The 15,316-nt window shown below is 40.8% G+C and overlaps 1 protein-coding gene across 1 annotated transcript in view; it reads left to right on the forward strand.

Annotated features, from left to right (window-relative positions):
- The window catches only part of WDR19 (WD repeat domain 19), a 60,771-nt gene that overhangs the window by 12,296 nt on the left and 33,159 nt on the right, over positions 1-15,316 (forward strand). The window contains exons 7-16 of the mRNA XM_040966247.1: positions 401-481; positions 2,479-2,591; positions 2,863-3,036; positions 6,306-6,376; positions 7,039-7,211; positions 7,304-7,418; positions 8,451-8,557; positions 9,177-9,299; positions 13,216-13,365; positions 15,072-15,219. Of these exons, the coding sequence (XP_040822181.1) occupies positions 401-481; positions 2,479-2,591; positions 2,863-3,036; positions 6,306-6,376; positions 7,039-7,211; positions 7,304-7,418; positions 8,451-8,557; positions 9,177-9,299; positions 13,216-13,365; positions 15,072-15,219 (1,255 nt within the window). The remainder of the gene's footprint in view (positions 1-400; positions 482-2,478; positions 2,592-2,862; positions 3,037-6,305; positions 6,377-7,038; positions 7,212-7,303; positions 7,419-8,450; positions 8,558-9,176; positions 9,300-13,215; positions 13,366-15,071; positions 15,220-15,316) is intronic.

A 15,316-nucleotide genomic window follows, 5' to 3' on the forward strand; every position in this document is an offset into this window, starting at 1 on the left:
CTCTTACTGCATAAATTTGAACACTAGACTATGATGAATCTAGGAGAACAGATCTTTGATAACAAAATATTGATATGGAAATATTTTTCTTTTGTCTGAGTCAACCTCAGGCCAAGAAAAATGGGTCCCTCCCTGTCTGGTTTGCCATCTGCCCCGGATAGCCACACCGTCAGTGCTTGCTGCTGGTTGCTTGGAAGTTTTCCTTTCCTTCTTTCGTACTTGTCTGTTCGTTTTAATAGGATATTTTGTTTAATCAAAAATTTCTAGGCATCTGTGGCTATAGAATTTTCAGGTGTTTTAGTCCAACGTTAGTCGTAACTGAAAACAAGTTTCCTGTCTTAATATTCCCCACGAATTTGTCTGTTGGATCTGTTCATGGTGGTATTTTTTGCCCCTGTAGACAACAGTGAGATTTGAGCCTAGTGACATGAAGTTTTCCACGGTGAAGACTGGTGAGCGAACCCCTGCTGCTGGCAACATGGTAAGAATTGTAAATCATTTCCAAAGCACTTTGATCACCTTGCAGAATAGGCCTGAGCTGTCCCTTGGTGGCGTACAGCAACTGTGCCAGGATTCCCTGTGGATCCTAAGATCTGTAGGTACTCGAATCTCTTACACAGGTCAGTGAAATATTTGCATATAACCTGTGCAGGTCCTCTTGTACACTTTAAATCACCTCTTAAGGCACTGCAAACACCCAGTACAATATAATTTCTGTAGAAATAATTGCTATGCCATATGGTTTTGGAAAATGACAAAGGAAAAAGATATGTTCAGTTCACTTTTTTATTATATATTTTCTCAGCAGTTGGTTGAATCCAAAGGTGTCGACCCCACAGATACAGAGACCTGAGTGTATTTCCTTTTTCTTGGATGGCTACAATAGTGCTAAATAAATGATGTATGTTTCTTGTTAGATCAAAATAGGACTCAGGATCTGCAGCCTAAAAGTTGTGCTGACCACTGTTGACTGCCCGATATCCCAGCAAGTGAGGACAAAATGCTGGTAGTCGGGATTGTTCTTTCCATTCCTGTGGTGGCAAAAACCGTGGGCTGTCTTTCAAGATAGAAGTATTGATTTCTGTGTGACTTCTTAATTTTCACTCCATCAGGTTCAATGAACAGACTCTGGAAGTTTTTTCTTTAATTATTTGTTTATGTGTTCATTCAAGAAGCAAAGTAACCGAGTTAGACATAAAGACATTTCCTGTGTACTGGTTCACTTCCCAAATGACCACAGTAGCCAGACACCAGGAACTGCATCTGAGTCTCCCACAGGAGTGGCAGGATGCCAGGCCCTCAGCCTTTTTCCCCTGCTGCTTAGCAGAAAGCTAGATGGGAAGCAGAGCAGCCAGCTGTCAACCCAGTACTTCAGTGTGGGAAGCTCAGGTCCCTAGCAGCAGCTTAACCTCCTGAACCACAACCCAGCCCCAGGTTTAGTTCTCTTAATACTTGGGCACATTGTCTCTGCCCCGTTTTAGCATCCTGAAATGCAGAGGGCTTTCAGAATCAGTATGAATTTTATAGGATAGCATTTTTTTAAAGCCACTATTGAATCAATACTGACTTTAGTAACATCTTAGGATCAAGAAATACATCCAAATATGATTGTTAATGAGCCCTGATGAGTAACTCTTTTTTCCACCCTTTACTGGGAATGACAGTTCAACACTGGCTTGCATAGATAGCACAGCATCTATGGGTTAGCCACATTGAACCATATGTGAGGGAAACAGTGAAAATATAAAAAGCCAAGTTGGGGGCTGGCAGGGTTATCCTCCGCCCTGTGGTGCCAGCATCCCGTATGGGCTCTTGCTCTTGTTCTGGCTGCTCCACTTCTGATCCAGCTCTCTGCTTCTGTCCTGGAAAAGCAGTGGGGAATGGCCCAAGTGTTCAAGCCTCTGCACCCACATGAGAGATGTGGAAGAAGCTCCTGGCTCCCACTTTGGATTGGCTTAGCTCTAGTTGTTGCAGCCATTTGGGAAATGAACCAGTGGATGAAAGACTTTCTTTATTTCTCCTTCTCTCTATAAAAATATGCCTTTCAAATAAAAATAAGTACGTATTTATATATTTTTTCAAAGCCATGTTGGACTGGCTCAGGTGTCTGTACCTTTAATCCCACTTGGCTCAACAGTAGAATGGCTGAAGACTTTTTTCATTCTGAATGTGAACACGGCTGCAGGGGCACTGTGTCAGACTTCATGTGCAAACCTAAATTGCGCAAAACCATAGTGAAAGGAATAGAGTTTAAAAGATTATTCCAAAAAGATATCTTTGTCTGTTTCCAAGGGCATATTGATGACTATCAGAATATATAATTGTGTGTTTGTCACATTAGCATGTCTATTATAGTATTTAGCATACCTAAATTTGGCTTGTTGTTATAAATTAGATTCAGCTGTTTGGATTTGCTTATTGGTCTTTTCCTGAAGTACTGAGTAACTCATTTCACAATTCCCTAATCTTTTCTGGCAGATAAGTGTGGTTGTTGGCAAGAAAGCTTTGTTTCTTTATAATCTGAATGAACCAGATGGCTCAGTTGATCTGGAATTTCAGCAGCGCTATGGCAACATTGTCTGCTATAGCTGGTAGGTACAAAAGCGGCCTGTAGAGCGCCATCCACGTGTTCTTTACTCACTTGCTTTTTGCCCATAATAATGCAATGAAATGTATGATGCTTCCTGAATGACAATCCGTGATTTACGTGTTAAACTACCTAAAATGGTCCAATACTTAGTAGACCCTTGAGAAATAAATTTAATTCTGTAATTCCTTAATGTTTAAGCTGATTGTTAGTTACCGTACTGCTAATGACAGTTAATTTACTTCTTCACTGTAGCATTGTCTTTGTTGCTGTAGGTATGGTGATGGCTACATCATGATTGGCTTTTCGCTTGGAGTGTTACTGGTTGTGTCTGCTCATATTCAGGAGATGGGTCAGGAGATATTTCAGATTTGTGACCATAAAGATAATCTAACTAGCATTGCAATATCACCAACTCTTAACAAAGCTGCGACCTGTGGTGACAACTGGTAAGTTATATTGACATATGTTTAGGAAAATGTGCACAGAGAAAAGTCAAGAGAATGAATAAGATTTTGGCATTTTATATGATATGACTCTCTTGTAGTCTACATCTTTCAAATTGAAACATTTCTAAGACTCCTCTACACTTGAGTGCCTTTAGGAAAAACATGAAATGTGCTTGAAGATCATTCTTAAAAATCAAATAGTTCCAAGTTACATGGTCTTGCTTATTTAGGACTCTGGGTAGCCTTCAACCTGCAAGTATGGACACCAGAGCACAGAGAGGAACCTAGAAGAAGCCCTTAAGTTCCGGTTCAAGTTGTAGAGAAAGAACACCGAATGCTCTGAAGCAGTTGGGGACATACTCTGATTTTCTTTTTTCTTCTTTCATGGTTCTTTCATGTCTCAGCCACCATGCAATCTCACCAGGTCAGTGGCAGCAAAGGCAATAGAAGCAAAGACCCACTGGTGTCTAAACTCTGGTGGTGGGTCTTTGTGATTAGAGAAGCTGAGGTCTCAAAAAGGTGGCAGAACCCCAATTGGTTATTTTTCTCTCTGTCCTCTCCCACTGCATGGCCACCCCACTGGGCCTGTGAAGTGTGGGGAGTGCAAGGTAACTGGAGCCCCAGCATTCCTGGAGGACCAGGGAGGGCAAACTATGGAGAATCATCAGTGCCAGATTGAACACAGAAAGGGATCAACTCTGGAAAGTAAGTAAAGATAGTATGAGCTTGTGAGTGTGGATCTCATCCTATACACATCCCAAAGACTTTGAGAATGGAATTAATGGTTTGTAGACTGAGTCCTGTTGACTGACCACCTAGTGGGCCAAACAAACTACATATGGAGACCACCCCAAAGTCTTTGAAAAGGGAACTGACAGTGAAACCAAAGCCCACGGAAGTCTGCTTGCAACTTATGAGTTGACCCCAACCAAGTTGATTGCCTCCTAAAACAAAAATACTAGCCTTATCCATGGGAATCAAATTAGGCACAGAGTCTCATGATAACGATATTCAAAAGCTCGAAGATATAATCCAACATTGCTTGGCATATGAAAGATCAGGAAAATTTCAACCAGGAAAGGGTGCTCAACAGTCACCAATATCAAAATAATGCAGAGAGCAGTAATGATTGAAATACCCTCAAAAGGTAAGGGCTAATAGTGCTGAAACAAATGGAAAAATCTCAGAAAAGAAAAAAAAAACCCATGACAAAATGTGAATTTTAGAACTGAACAATAAATAATTATAGAAGTCTTACTAGCAAATGAAGAGCTCAGCGGAGCCTTGAAGGTAGACCTTGAAGCTAGATCAATGGAAAATATCTGTTAGTAATAAATAAACTCATTCTCAGATGGAGAGTGAAGAGATTTTTTTTTTTACCCAAAGACATGATCTAAAAGAATTGCTGAAGGAAATCTTTAGATGGAAGAGAACCGAGGTCAGGAAAAAAAAAATGGAGATGTTATTAATAAAGGAGGAGCTCCCACGCAACAGCCTAGAGGCTAAATCTTCGTCTTGCATCCACTGGGATCCCGAATGGATACTAGTTCATGTCCCGGCTACTCTGCTTCCCATCCAGCTCCCTACTTGTGACCTAGAGAAGCAATAGACGATGGCCTAAAGATTTGAGACCCTGCACCAGTGTAGGAGACCCAGAAGATGCTCCTGGTTCCTGGCTTTGGATGGGCTCAGCTCCAGCTGTTGCGGCCACTTGGGTAGTGAACCAGTGGATGGAAGATCTTTCCTTTTCCTCCTTTCTGTAAATTTGCCTCTCCAATAAAAATAAGTATATCTTTACAAAAGTAAAAAATAAAAGAGGAACAACAGAATACCTGGGTAAATATAATAGGCTACCTTTTCATTTTTGTAATCTTTGGTGATTAAAAGCAAAAATGTACATAAAATGTACAATGTACAAAAAAGGGTCTTCAGTGAAAGACTTTCTAAGGTCACTAATAAAAAGGATATGGTAAAAGATCTTATACTTGACAGATTTCTACACTCTAATTAGAATGATAAAATACTGATTTTATGTAGACTAAGAAAAATTAAATATATTGAAATTTAAAGCAACCAGCAAGAAAAAAAATTGCTACATATACATTTATATGTGTACACCTATACCCAATAAATAAGTTAAGGTAAAATACTAAAAATTGTTCAAATAATCCAAACAAAGGGGAAATCAGGAGTAAAAGATGGGGATCAACCAGAAAAAAATACCAGTGGACCTCAACTCAAACATGCCAGTAACCGCATTAAATGCAGATGTGATGTTGAGAACAGTTGCAACACAGTGGGCGTTTGGAAGATTGTTTCTGGCTGTTTTAGGGCCTGTGCCTTCCCATGCGTGTTTTAGAATTAGCTTGGCTCTGTCAGAGTCATCCTGCTGTGATTTTTGATAGGAATTTTGGTCAATCCAGGGAGAACTGAGATTTCTGCTTTGTTGAACCCCCCAATCATCAGTAAATGATGTCTTTACATGTGGGTCTGACTCAATTTCTTTCATCATCAGCTGTCTGTAATTTTCAGTGCAGATTTTGTACATGTTTGGACGTAAAACTGAGCATTTTGAGTGACAAAGTGACACTGTTTTTACGTTTTGTTTTCCACATGTTCATTGTTAGTATATGGAAATGTGAATTGCATTGGGTTCTATAACTGTCTCAAAATAAAAAGCTAAAAGCACTGAAGGAAGAAACGTGAAGGGACCACACTGGAAGGGGAGAGGAGGACTGCCATTAGGTCCGTGTCTTGAATTAGGTCACTTTGCTGTATTCATCTACTTGTTCTTCTAATTACCGTGGGCGGTCTAATGGCCCCAGTTAATCATAACTTTCCACCCAGACATCTGATGGCAAGTGAAGCCCTTGCTCTCATACCTTGTTTCCTTTCCTGAGAAAGGACTCAGGGCCAGGGAGAGGGGACACATGGTAGTGAGCAGCCCGTTATTACAATACGATGAAAACCACTCCAGAGCAGGCTCTCCTTTTCAACACTTCAGGACAGTGGTAACCCTCTTGTTTATGAAAGTATTGATCAAGGATTAAGCTCGGCTCAACTTCCCCTCCCATACCATCCTCAAATATAAAAAACAGATATAATTAAATGGATAAAATCAGGTATTTTCTTTCTAACCCAGAGCATCCAAAGCAGGAGACCACCGACCTGTCCCATAGCTTTTAATATTAAGTATTAATATTAAGTACTAAAACAATTTTATGTAAAGCTTGTATGTAGCTCAAATGGACTTTTTAAATGTTTTTCAGCATTAAAATCCATGACTTGGCAGAACTGAAAGACATGTATGCTATAATCAACCTAGATGATGAAAATAAAGGTACTGGCTTTTCTGAAGCAATTCAGCATTTTTTGATTCAATTCCAGAGATAATATTGTGCTTGTTATTGTATGGTTTGCATTTATTGTAGGAAGAATAAAATGAGCACTTATTGTCTTTTACTAATCATATTAAATTGACCAGAAGAATCTAAGTTCACTCTGTTTTTGTTCTGTTTTTAATTAATTTGAAAGGGAGTAACTTGAAACTCCATCTGGGTCTCCCACATGGGGTGGGGGGCAGGTGCCCAAATTTGGGCCATCTGCTGCCTTTCCAGGTGCTTTAGCATGAAGCTGGGTCAGAAGTGGGGTAGCCCAGAATCAATCCAGGCGTTTGGTTCATGGGATGTAGATCCCAAAGGCTTAACCACCACATCACAATGCCAGTCCTGTCCACTTTCAGAGACTTACAGTGAGTTTTATCCAACTTCAAGTTGTAAAATATAAATCATTATATTCCTTCCCTTTGAGCCATATCAAATGAGTCCATGCTGATACTCCTATACCAACGCATAATCTCTTTCCTAGTCTTAACTGCTTAAACTAGTAAAGAAAGCATTTGATGGCTTATATTCTTCTGGAAACTTAAATGAAAATGCTTGCTTGATTGCCTGCAACAGTATCATGTGCTTGAATAACCATTTGTTCTGTCAATCTTTGCAGGGTTGGGTACCTTGTCTTGGACAGACGACGGCCAGTTGTTGGCCTTGTCTACCCAGAGGGGCTCCCTCCATGTTTTCTTGACCAAGCTTCCCATCCTTGGGGATGCCTGCAGCACAAGGATCGCCTATCTCACCTCCCTCCTGGAGGTCACCATCGCCAACCCTGTGGAAGGAGTATGAAAATGGTGTTGTTTTTCTTTTATTAATTGGTGAAGCTAGGACAGTTTCAACAGGAGACTTACTGTTGTTGTTCTTCCATGTCACAGGAGCCAGCAGTCACGGTTTCTGTTGATGTGGAACCCAACTTTATAGCAGTGGGTCTTTATCATCTCGCAGTAGGAATGAATAACCGTGCCTGGTTTTATGTCCTCGGAGAGAACGGCAAGTTAAATCCCATGGTTGTGCTCTTAACTTCCATACAGTCTCTGCTGTTATTTAGAAAGCATTAGGAGTCTTCTTTTCAGGCCTAGCAATTCACTCATTTCTGCTCAGATTCTCTTTTATATTTATAGCACAAATAGTTTTACTAATCCTCTAAGAATGTGTGCAATTTTTAAGGAAAGTTCTGTTCCTTAAGAATATGTTTGTCCACTTGAAAGAATAACAGAGAAAGAAACCAGTCCTGTGGGTCAGTCCCCAAACACCTGCAACAGGCAGGACTGAGCCAGACCAAAGCCAGTAGCCGGAGTGTCAGGGACATAAGCTCCTGAGGTGTCCTCATCTGCCACCTCCGGGGATGTGTTAGTGAAGAGCTGGTCACCGTGCAGTTGTTGGGCCCAGGGCGGTACCCTGGTGGCTAAAGTCCTCACCTTGGCACGCACCAGGATCCCATATGGGTGCTGGTCCTTATCCCAGCTGCTCCACTTCCCATCCAGCTCCCTGCTTGTGGCCTGGAAAACTAGCAGTGCAGCTGTCAGCACTCCTCCTATCCCTGTGTTACACGTGAACCATCATGGAATTCCGAAAGGCAGATTTACATGCCAAGTCAAATTTTCTTGAAAATGGCTAAAATAAGATGTTAAGTTCAGGATGAGAATAGGATTGCCAAGGTGCAACACCTAAAATTATTCATGGTGCTGGGAGTGCCTGGCCTTGAGTCCTGGTCTTGCTTCAGGCCAGCCTCCTGCTAGTGCACACCCCGGAGGGAGCAGTGAAGATTCAAACTGGGTTACGGTTCCTTGGCTTTGGCCTGGCCCAGCCCCACTAGCTCAGGCATTTGAGGAGTGAACTAGCAAAGAAAAAATCTGCTTCTGCCGCCCCCCGCCACCCCCACCAAATCCCCCTCTTCCTTTGCCTCTCTGCATGTGTGTTTCCCTTTGCCTTCCAAATAAACAATAAACATTCTTAAAATTATTTGTAAATATTTCTATCTTACCTATATTTTAACATGTGATTTTTAAAAACTTATTGCAGCTGTTAAAAAATTGAAGGACATGGAATATCTAGGAACAGTAGCCAGCATTTGCCTTCATTCTGACTACGCTGCTGCACTTTTTGAAGGCAAAGTCCAGTTGCATTTGGTATGTAGAATTTTGAACACAGTCTACTGTCTTAGTATTTAGAACTCTGCCAAGGAAGTCAAGCGTATACAGATTAGCAAGAAAGCCCGTGGTTGAGCGCTGAACTAAAACGACTCCGCTTTTGCATGAGATGTTCCACTGACTTCCTAGATCTCTTCCCCAGAAACATGATAACTGTCACAGTCCTACTCACAACAATGCTTAGTAAAACCACCCACTTAGTACGTAGCATCTGGGAAGACCTTTGGACATCCTGGGATGCACTGACTCATGTTTGGACATGGCATTCTTTGGGATCCCTCACTCTACCTATTGAGTTTGGGGCAAGAGATGCTGGCATCTGTGAAGAGGGGGCTACTAAGCCAGGGCATCTTGCACAGTGACTTCTTGGCGCTTGGCCTGTGGAGAGCCAATCAGTGTGCTGCGGAGCCAGCTGCACACTGTTCCCACAGAGGAGGCACACGCAGAGCTGCCTGCTGGCAGGCCAGGGCCTCTGGTGTCCTGGCCTGTGCTAGTCCTGTGAATACTGAACTTGAGGAAAAGATCCCTTTTCCCAGAGGTTTTCCACCAGGTTGACTCAGCTGAATTCGTGATCCACTCGTAACTCTCTCCATTTTAGATAGAAAGTGAAATTGCGGATGCCCAAGAGGAACGGGAGACTCGGCTGTTCCCCGCGGTGGATGACAAGTGCCGGATTTTATGTCATGCCTTAACTGGTGACTTCCTCATCTATGGCACCGATGTATGTATTATCTTCTGTTGTACAGGACAAGAGAAATTTCTAGTTCTTGGCTTTGTGATCCTTTTGCTACCTCTTTTTTTTCTTCTGCTGTACTGAATCCGATGTGGCATAGTTCAGTTATCTGTGATTAATGGCAGTATATTCTTAGGTAGAAAACACAGGTGATGTGATTGTTGGTGTCAGTGCCTTTGTGGTGTTCAGCATTGCTGATGGCAGAGGGAAAAAGACATGTGAGCTCTGGCGAATCTGAGCTCTGGCAAATCTGGGCTCTGACACTAGTTCTGCTCCCTGTGAGTTGCGTCTTAATTCGCACTGAGCCTCACATTTTCCTCTAAGTGCTTTGTAGAGTTCCCTTGATGCTGGACAGTCACCGCATTTAACTTCAGCTCTTGAGGCCCTGCATTTAGTAGGCATTCAGTAAATACTAAATGAGTATCTGAGATCTTACTTCATTTTCTTGGTCCTGTGAACATTCATTATCCATGTCTTTGAATCCTACATTAGTCATGTGGACACAAAACATAATTGCAATCATAGTATTTTGATTCTCTAAGCAGTTCCTACAATTTTTTCCAAGGATCTCATTAAAAAAGGCATGGCCTGGGCCTGACATAGTAGGATAGTGACTAAATCCTTGCCTTGTGAACGCTAAGGTCCCATGTGGGATTCTGTCCTGGCTGCTCTACTTCCCATCCAGCTCCCTGCTTGTGGCCTGGGAAAGCAGTCGAGGAGGGCCCAAAGCCTTGGAACACTGCACCCCGTGGGAGACCTGTAAGAGCTCCTGGCTCCTGACTTTGGATCAGCTCAGCTCTGGCTGTTGCGATCACTAAGGGAGTGAACCAGTAGACGGAAGTTGTTTATCTTTGTCTCTCCTTTTCTCTGTAAGCCTAACTTTCCAGCTGAAAATAAATAAATCTTAAAGAGAAATAAAATTACCACAATTGGAAAATATTTACCATTTCAAAAGTTTTCTATTTAGTCACATAAAAGCAATTTTTCCCAATTTCATAAATGGATTGATTTTAGAAGCATAATATGTTTTTAGCAACTTAGTTAAAAGGAATATACAATAAATGACACCAGTAAAGGCATACAATTTCATGAATTTTGAATGTGTACCCACACTGTGAAATACTATCACCTCAATCAAAATAGGGAACGTAAGCTGTCACCCCCACAGTCACCTCATGCTCCTTGATAATTCTACCTCTCAGTGCTTTCTGCCACCATGCATGTGCGAAATGTTTGTATTTTCTAGGGTTTTATGTAAAAGGCATCATACAGAATGTACTCTGTTTGCTTTCTGTTATTCAACTCAAATGTGTGGAAGAGGCCGGGGGTATGTCAGTAGTTCATCCCTGACCGCTGAGGAATACACCTGTCATTATCTGCTCATCTCGGAACTCAGTGATGTACAGTGGGGTGGTCTTCTGTTGAGGATTCCAGATAGGCTGCTGCACACATTCACACTGAAGCTTCAGGACTCCATGGAGGTTTCCTTTCCTCTTGGACAGACACCTAGGGCTGTCACAGCTGCGGATATGGTGCGTGTGCAGTTAACTCTGAGAAACTGGCAAATGCTCTCTGAACTGCTTGTACCGCTTTGCCTTCGTAACAACAGTTTGAGTATTTTGATTTCTCTCCATCCTAATAAGTGACATGATCAGTCATTTTCATTTTTTCAAATGTTTAATTATTTACAAACTGAAAAGCAAAGTGACAGAAAAGGAGAAATAGGAAGAAGGTTTCTACTTCATTCTCCAAATGCTGCAAGAGCCAGGGGTGGGTCAGACCGGAGCCAGGAGCCGGATCTGGGTTTCACATGAGAGCCCAGACACTGAGGTCCCCCTGCTGCTGCCTGCCAGGATGCTGGATCAGGGCCAGGGAGCCAGGACTGCAGTGCCCAGTGCTGCCATCCAGGATGCAGGGCTCCCAGTGACAGCTCAGTCTGCGTCACAGCACCCACGCCATCCTACTTTCCTCTGAGCCGTGCAGATCCACGCCTAGAGCAGTCTTCCAAAGGTTCATGGGAAATACACATTATGAAAAAGCTACGCATGCATTTTGAAATTTCTTATGCCAAATTTAACTTTTAATTCCATTGTTTTCCATGAACTTTTTGAAATGTATACATACCTCATTTGTTGATTTATTAACTATAACTTTGTTATGTTATTGGTTATTTAGGTTCACCCTAATAGCCTGTCTTCAAGTAATGATATACCACTTAATTTATAGTATAAAAAATTGGAAAGCAAATATCCATTTCTTCCCTCCTAACTGTGGTGATGTTGTCATGTATTTTTCTTTTCCCAATATTATAAGCTCACAAAATGCCATTATTAGTTTTGATACAACAATCAATTATCATTTCAGAGGTTTGAATTTTAGAAAGTATCTCTGGCTGGCACCGTGGCAGAGTTTATTAACCTGCTGCAGTGCAAGCATCCTATATGGGCACTAGTTCAAGTCCCAGCAGCTCCACTTCCAGTTCAGCTCATTGCTAATGTGCCTGGGAAAGCAGTTGAGGTCGGCCCAAGTATTTGGGTCCCTGCACACTCATGGGAGACCTGGAAGAAGCTCCTGGCTCCTGGCTTCAGATCAGCTCAGCTCTGGCCATTGTGGCCAGTTAGGGAATAAACCACTGGACAGAGATTTTTCTTTCTGTAAATCTATCTTTCCAATAAAAATAAATAAATAAATCTTCAGGGGGAAGAAATTCAACTTGGTGGGACTTACACTGAGAAAATTAGTTTTGTTTTTATTGTTTAATTCCATTTTTTTTCCACAAGCATTTGGAAGTCCTTTTGCATTGTCAAGACAAAGAAAAATTCTACCACCACAGAGACCCCCTCATATTCTTTAATAAACCCTCCACACTTCCCTCCTTCCACACCATCCTTATCACCTGGTCACAGTTCATCTCCATTTCTCCAGTGTTGCCATTTCAGTAACATCGTATGAATGGAGTATGCAGTACGCCACCTTGTGGGATAACCTCATTTTCTACTTAGCATACTTCTCTGTGGGTTCATCCAGGTTCTGTGCATCAGTTTTTGTTTGATCTGTTGAAGGATGTCTGGATTGACTGCTCATTGGAGTTCTTCTGAGGTGACACGGTGTTTTTGAATCAGTGTGATCCATTGTCATGCAACCCTGTGGATATACTAAAACCATGATTTGAAGAGAGTGGACTGCATGGTGTATATAGCAGTTAAACTGCTCATTAAAAGCTAAAAAGGTGCAGGGAAGTTAGAATCAGAACACGCATCCATTTGGTATGGCTGTGTCTATTTCTGTCTTCTCTGTTTTGTTCCATTGATTGATTTGTCTGCCCTCCCCCTGCCCCCAGTGTGGCTGTTTTGATTCCTGTACCTATATGTAAACACCTTCAAATTGGATAGATTAATTTTTACTTTGTTGTCAAAACTGCTTCCCCTCCTCTAATTTTTTCACCATTCTATATAAAGTGTCGCGTGATCTTGTCTGTATCTGCCAGAAATGTTCCTGGGATTTTTATTGGGATGATGATGAACATGTATGTCAGATGGAGAGAATTCATTTGTTTGTTGTCCTGAGGCTTCCAATCCATGAACACAGTATGCCTCTCTAATTAATTGGATTAATTTGATTTCTTTTACTATAGTTTTCAGCATACAAATTTCGGTAAGTTTATACCCAAGTACTTCTCTTTTTTGGTGATTGTAAATGCTGTTGTATTTATAATTTTGGTGTCTAAATGTTCATTGCTGTTATTTAATATAAGTCTTATATATAAATATATGTATAACAGATATTATTCCTTCATAAGAAGGACTTTTCGCTTAAAATTAGGATATATGCTTAAATTCTGAAAAATTCAGTATTTTCTTGGCCATCTCTTATATTTCTGTGGCTGCATCTTTGTTTTCTTTAGACTGGTGTCATTCAGTATTTCTACATTGAAGACTGGCAGTTTGTTAATGATTATCGGCATCCTGTGGGTGTGAAAAAGATTTTTCCTGACCCAAATGGAACCAGATTAGTTTTCATTGATGAAAATAGTGATGGATTTGTCTATTGTCCAGTAAGTCTAGAAAATTTTTCCAGTGAGTTTAAAAAAACTGTATCTCATATATCATTTTCTCTTAAATGGTGTCAAACATTTATAGTATTTCGTCTTCATCTTTACGATATGCTTGTGATTTATTTTTCATGACCGTATCAAGAAAACTTCCTATTAGTTTGCAGTTTTTATAGTGCCAGTCTCAGGGGTTTTAATTATATTATATTATATTATATTATATTATATTATATTATATTATATTATATTATATTATATTATATTATATTATATTAGTTTAGTTTAGTTTAGTTTAGTTTAGTTTAGTTTATTTGAAAATCAGAGTTACACAGAAAGAGGAAGAGCCAGAGAGACCTATCCGGTGGCTTCCACCGCAAGTGGCCACAGTGGTTGCGGCTGGGTCAGCCCAAGGCCAGGAGTCTGGAACTTTGCCCATTTTTCCCCACGTGGGTGCTGGAGCCCAGGCACTGGGGCAGTCCTCTGCTGCTTCTGCAGGCGTATTAGTGTGAAAAGGGAAAACATCCCTAAACCAGTTGATACTATTTGTCTTCCCCCTTCTATAGTTCTTTTTCTTGATGGTTTCTGTTAAAGGCACAGAGAAATTTCTCCCGCTGTACTTGATGTCCAGTTTTCCTATCTTAAAGGGAGACAGTTTGAGTACTTACTTTGCAGAGATATTATTGATGAACATTAAATGGGATGTTGTGTGTAAGCTTTTTGCACAGTATTTGCCACAAAATAAGTACTCAACAAAATGGTTACCTTTTTTAAAGAAATTCTGAGCCAGTCCAGTGGTGCTGGCCCATTCATCTCAGCAAACCAGGAGTCAGTAAAACACAGTAGCTGAAACCCAGGCTCCAGAGCAGGGCTGCCGGGCTGCTTGGCTGTGGAGATAGTTCTCTGGGAAGAATTTCTCTGTGCCTTGGTTTTTTCATCTCCAAAGTGGAAATAATAATGTAGTGCCTGTCTTGTAGAGGCTGAGGTCAGATAAGTGAGGGAACAGCCATAGATTAGGCACATTATACTGCTTAGTAGCTGTGTGTGGACGTTACAATCGTGACTACTGTGTTAGTCCAGCTGGATAGTGTTATCTGCTATTTTCAGGAACTTTTCATTATTTTCATAGCAAAATACAATAGAAAGGCGGCCAGTATTTCTCAGTTCTCTACTTCGGATACACACACACACACACACACACACACACACACACACACATACCTATCTGCCTAAGTTCATAGGAATTATAAGAATTGATTTTTAAATTACTTTACATTACTATAATAGTTCATTCATACATGTTGGAATGTATAGTAAAACATCCCAGTGTGGTTTACTTCAATAAAAAATAAACTACTTTCTGTTTCTTAATACTAAGTATCAAAACTTCTCTACACGTGTGTTCATCGCTTGTGTCATTTTGAGTAGCTTCAACTTTTGTTTTTCATTTGAAACTATTTTTGTCTAGACTTGTAGCTGTTTCCTATAAAGCTGTCGCATTTTTAGATCAGCTGTTTGATTTGGGATTTTGTCAAGCCAGTCCTAGTCGAAGGGGAAAGGAACTTCCCTTCTCATTGGAGTGACTTTAGACTGAAGATGGGTTGGTGAAGTAGGCTCGTGCTATCTGCCAAGCAGCTCTTCCTAAGACAAAATAATAATAATAATAATTCCAGTTCAGACACAGGAGCAAATTTGTAAATCCTGTTTTATAGGTTAATGATGCTACCTATGAGATTCCAGATTTTTCACCAACCATTAAAGGTGTTCTTTGGGAAAACTGGCCAATGGATAAAGGTGTGTTTATTGCTTACGATGATGATAAGGTGTACACGTACGTCTTTCACAAGGATACCATACAAGGTACTTACTTGTTCTTTTGTCCATTTGTCAGTAAATGAAATGAAAGCATTCCTTCCTGTTGTTTGTGTTAAGTGATTAGCTTTCAGCATTAAGATGT

This window comes from Ochotona curzoniae, unplaced genomic scaffold (genome assembly GCF_017591425.1).
Source record: "Ochotona curzoniae isolate NIBS_2020 unplaced genomic scaffold, NIBS_Ocur_1.0 scaffold_4505, whole genome shotgun sequence".
Lineage (NCBI taxonomy): Eukaryota > Metazoa > Chordata > Mammalia > Lagomorpha > Ochotonidae > Ochotona > Ochotona curzoniae.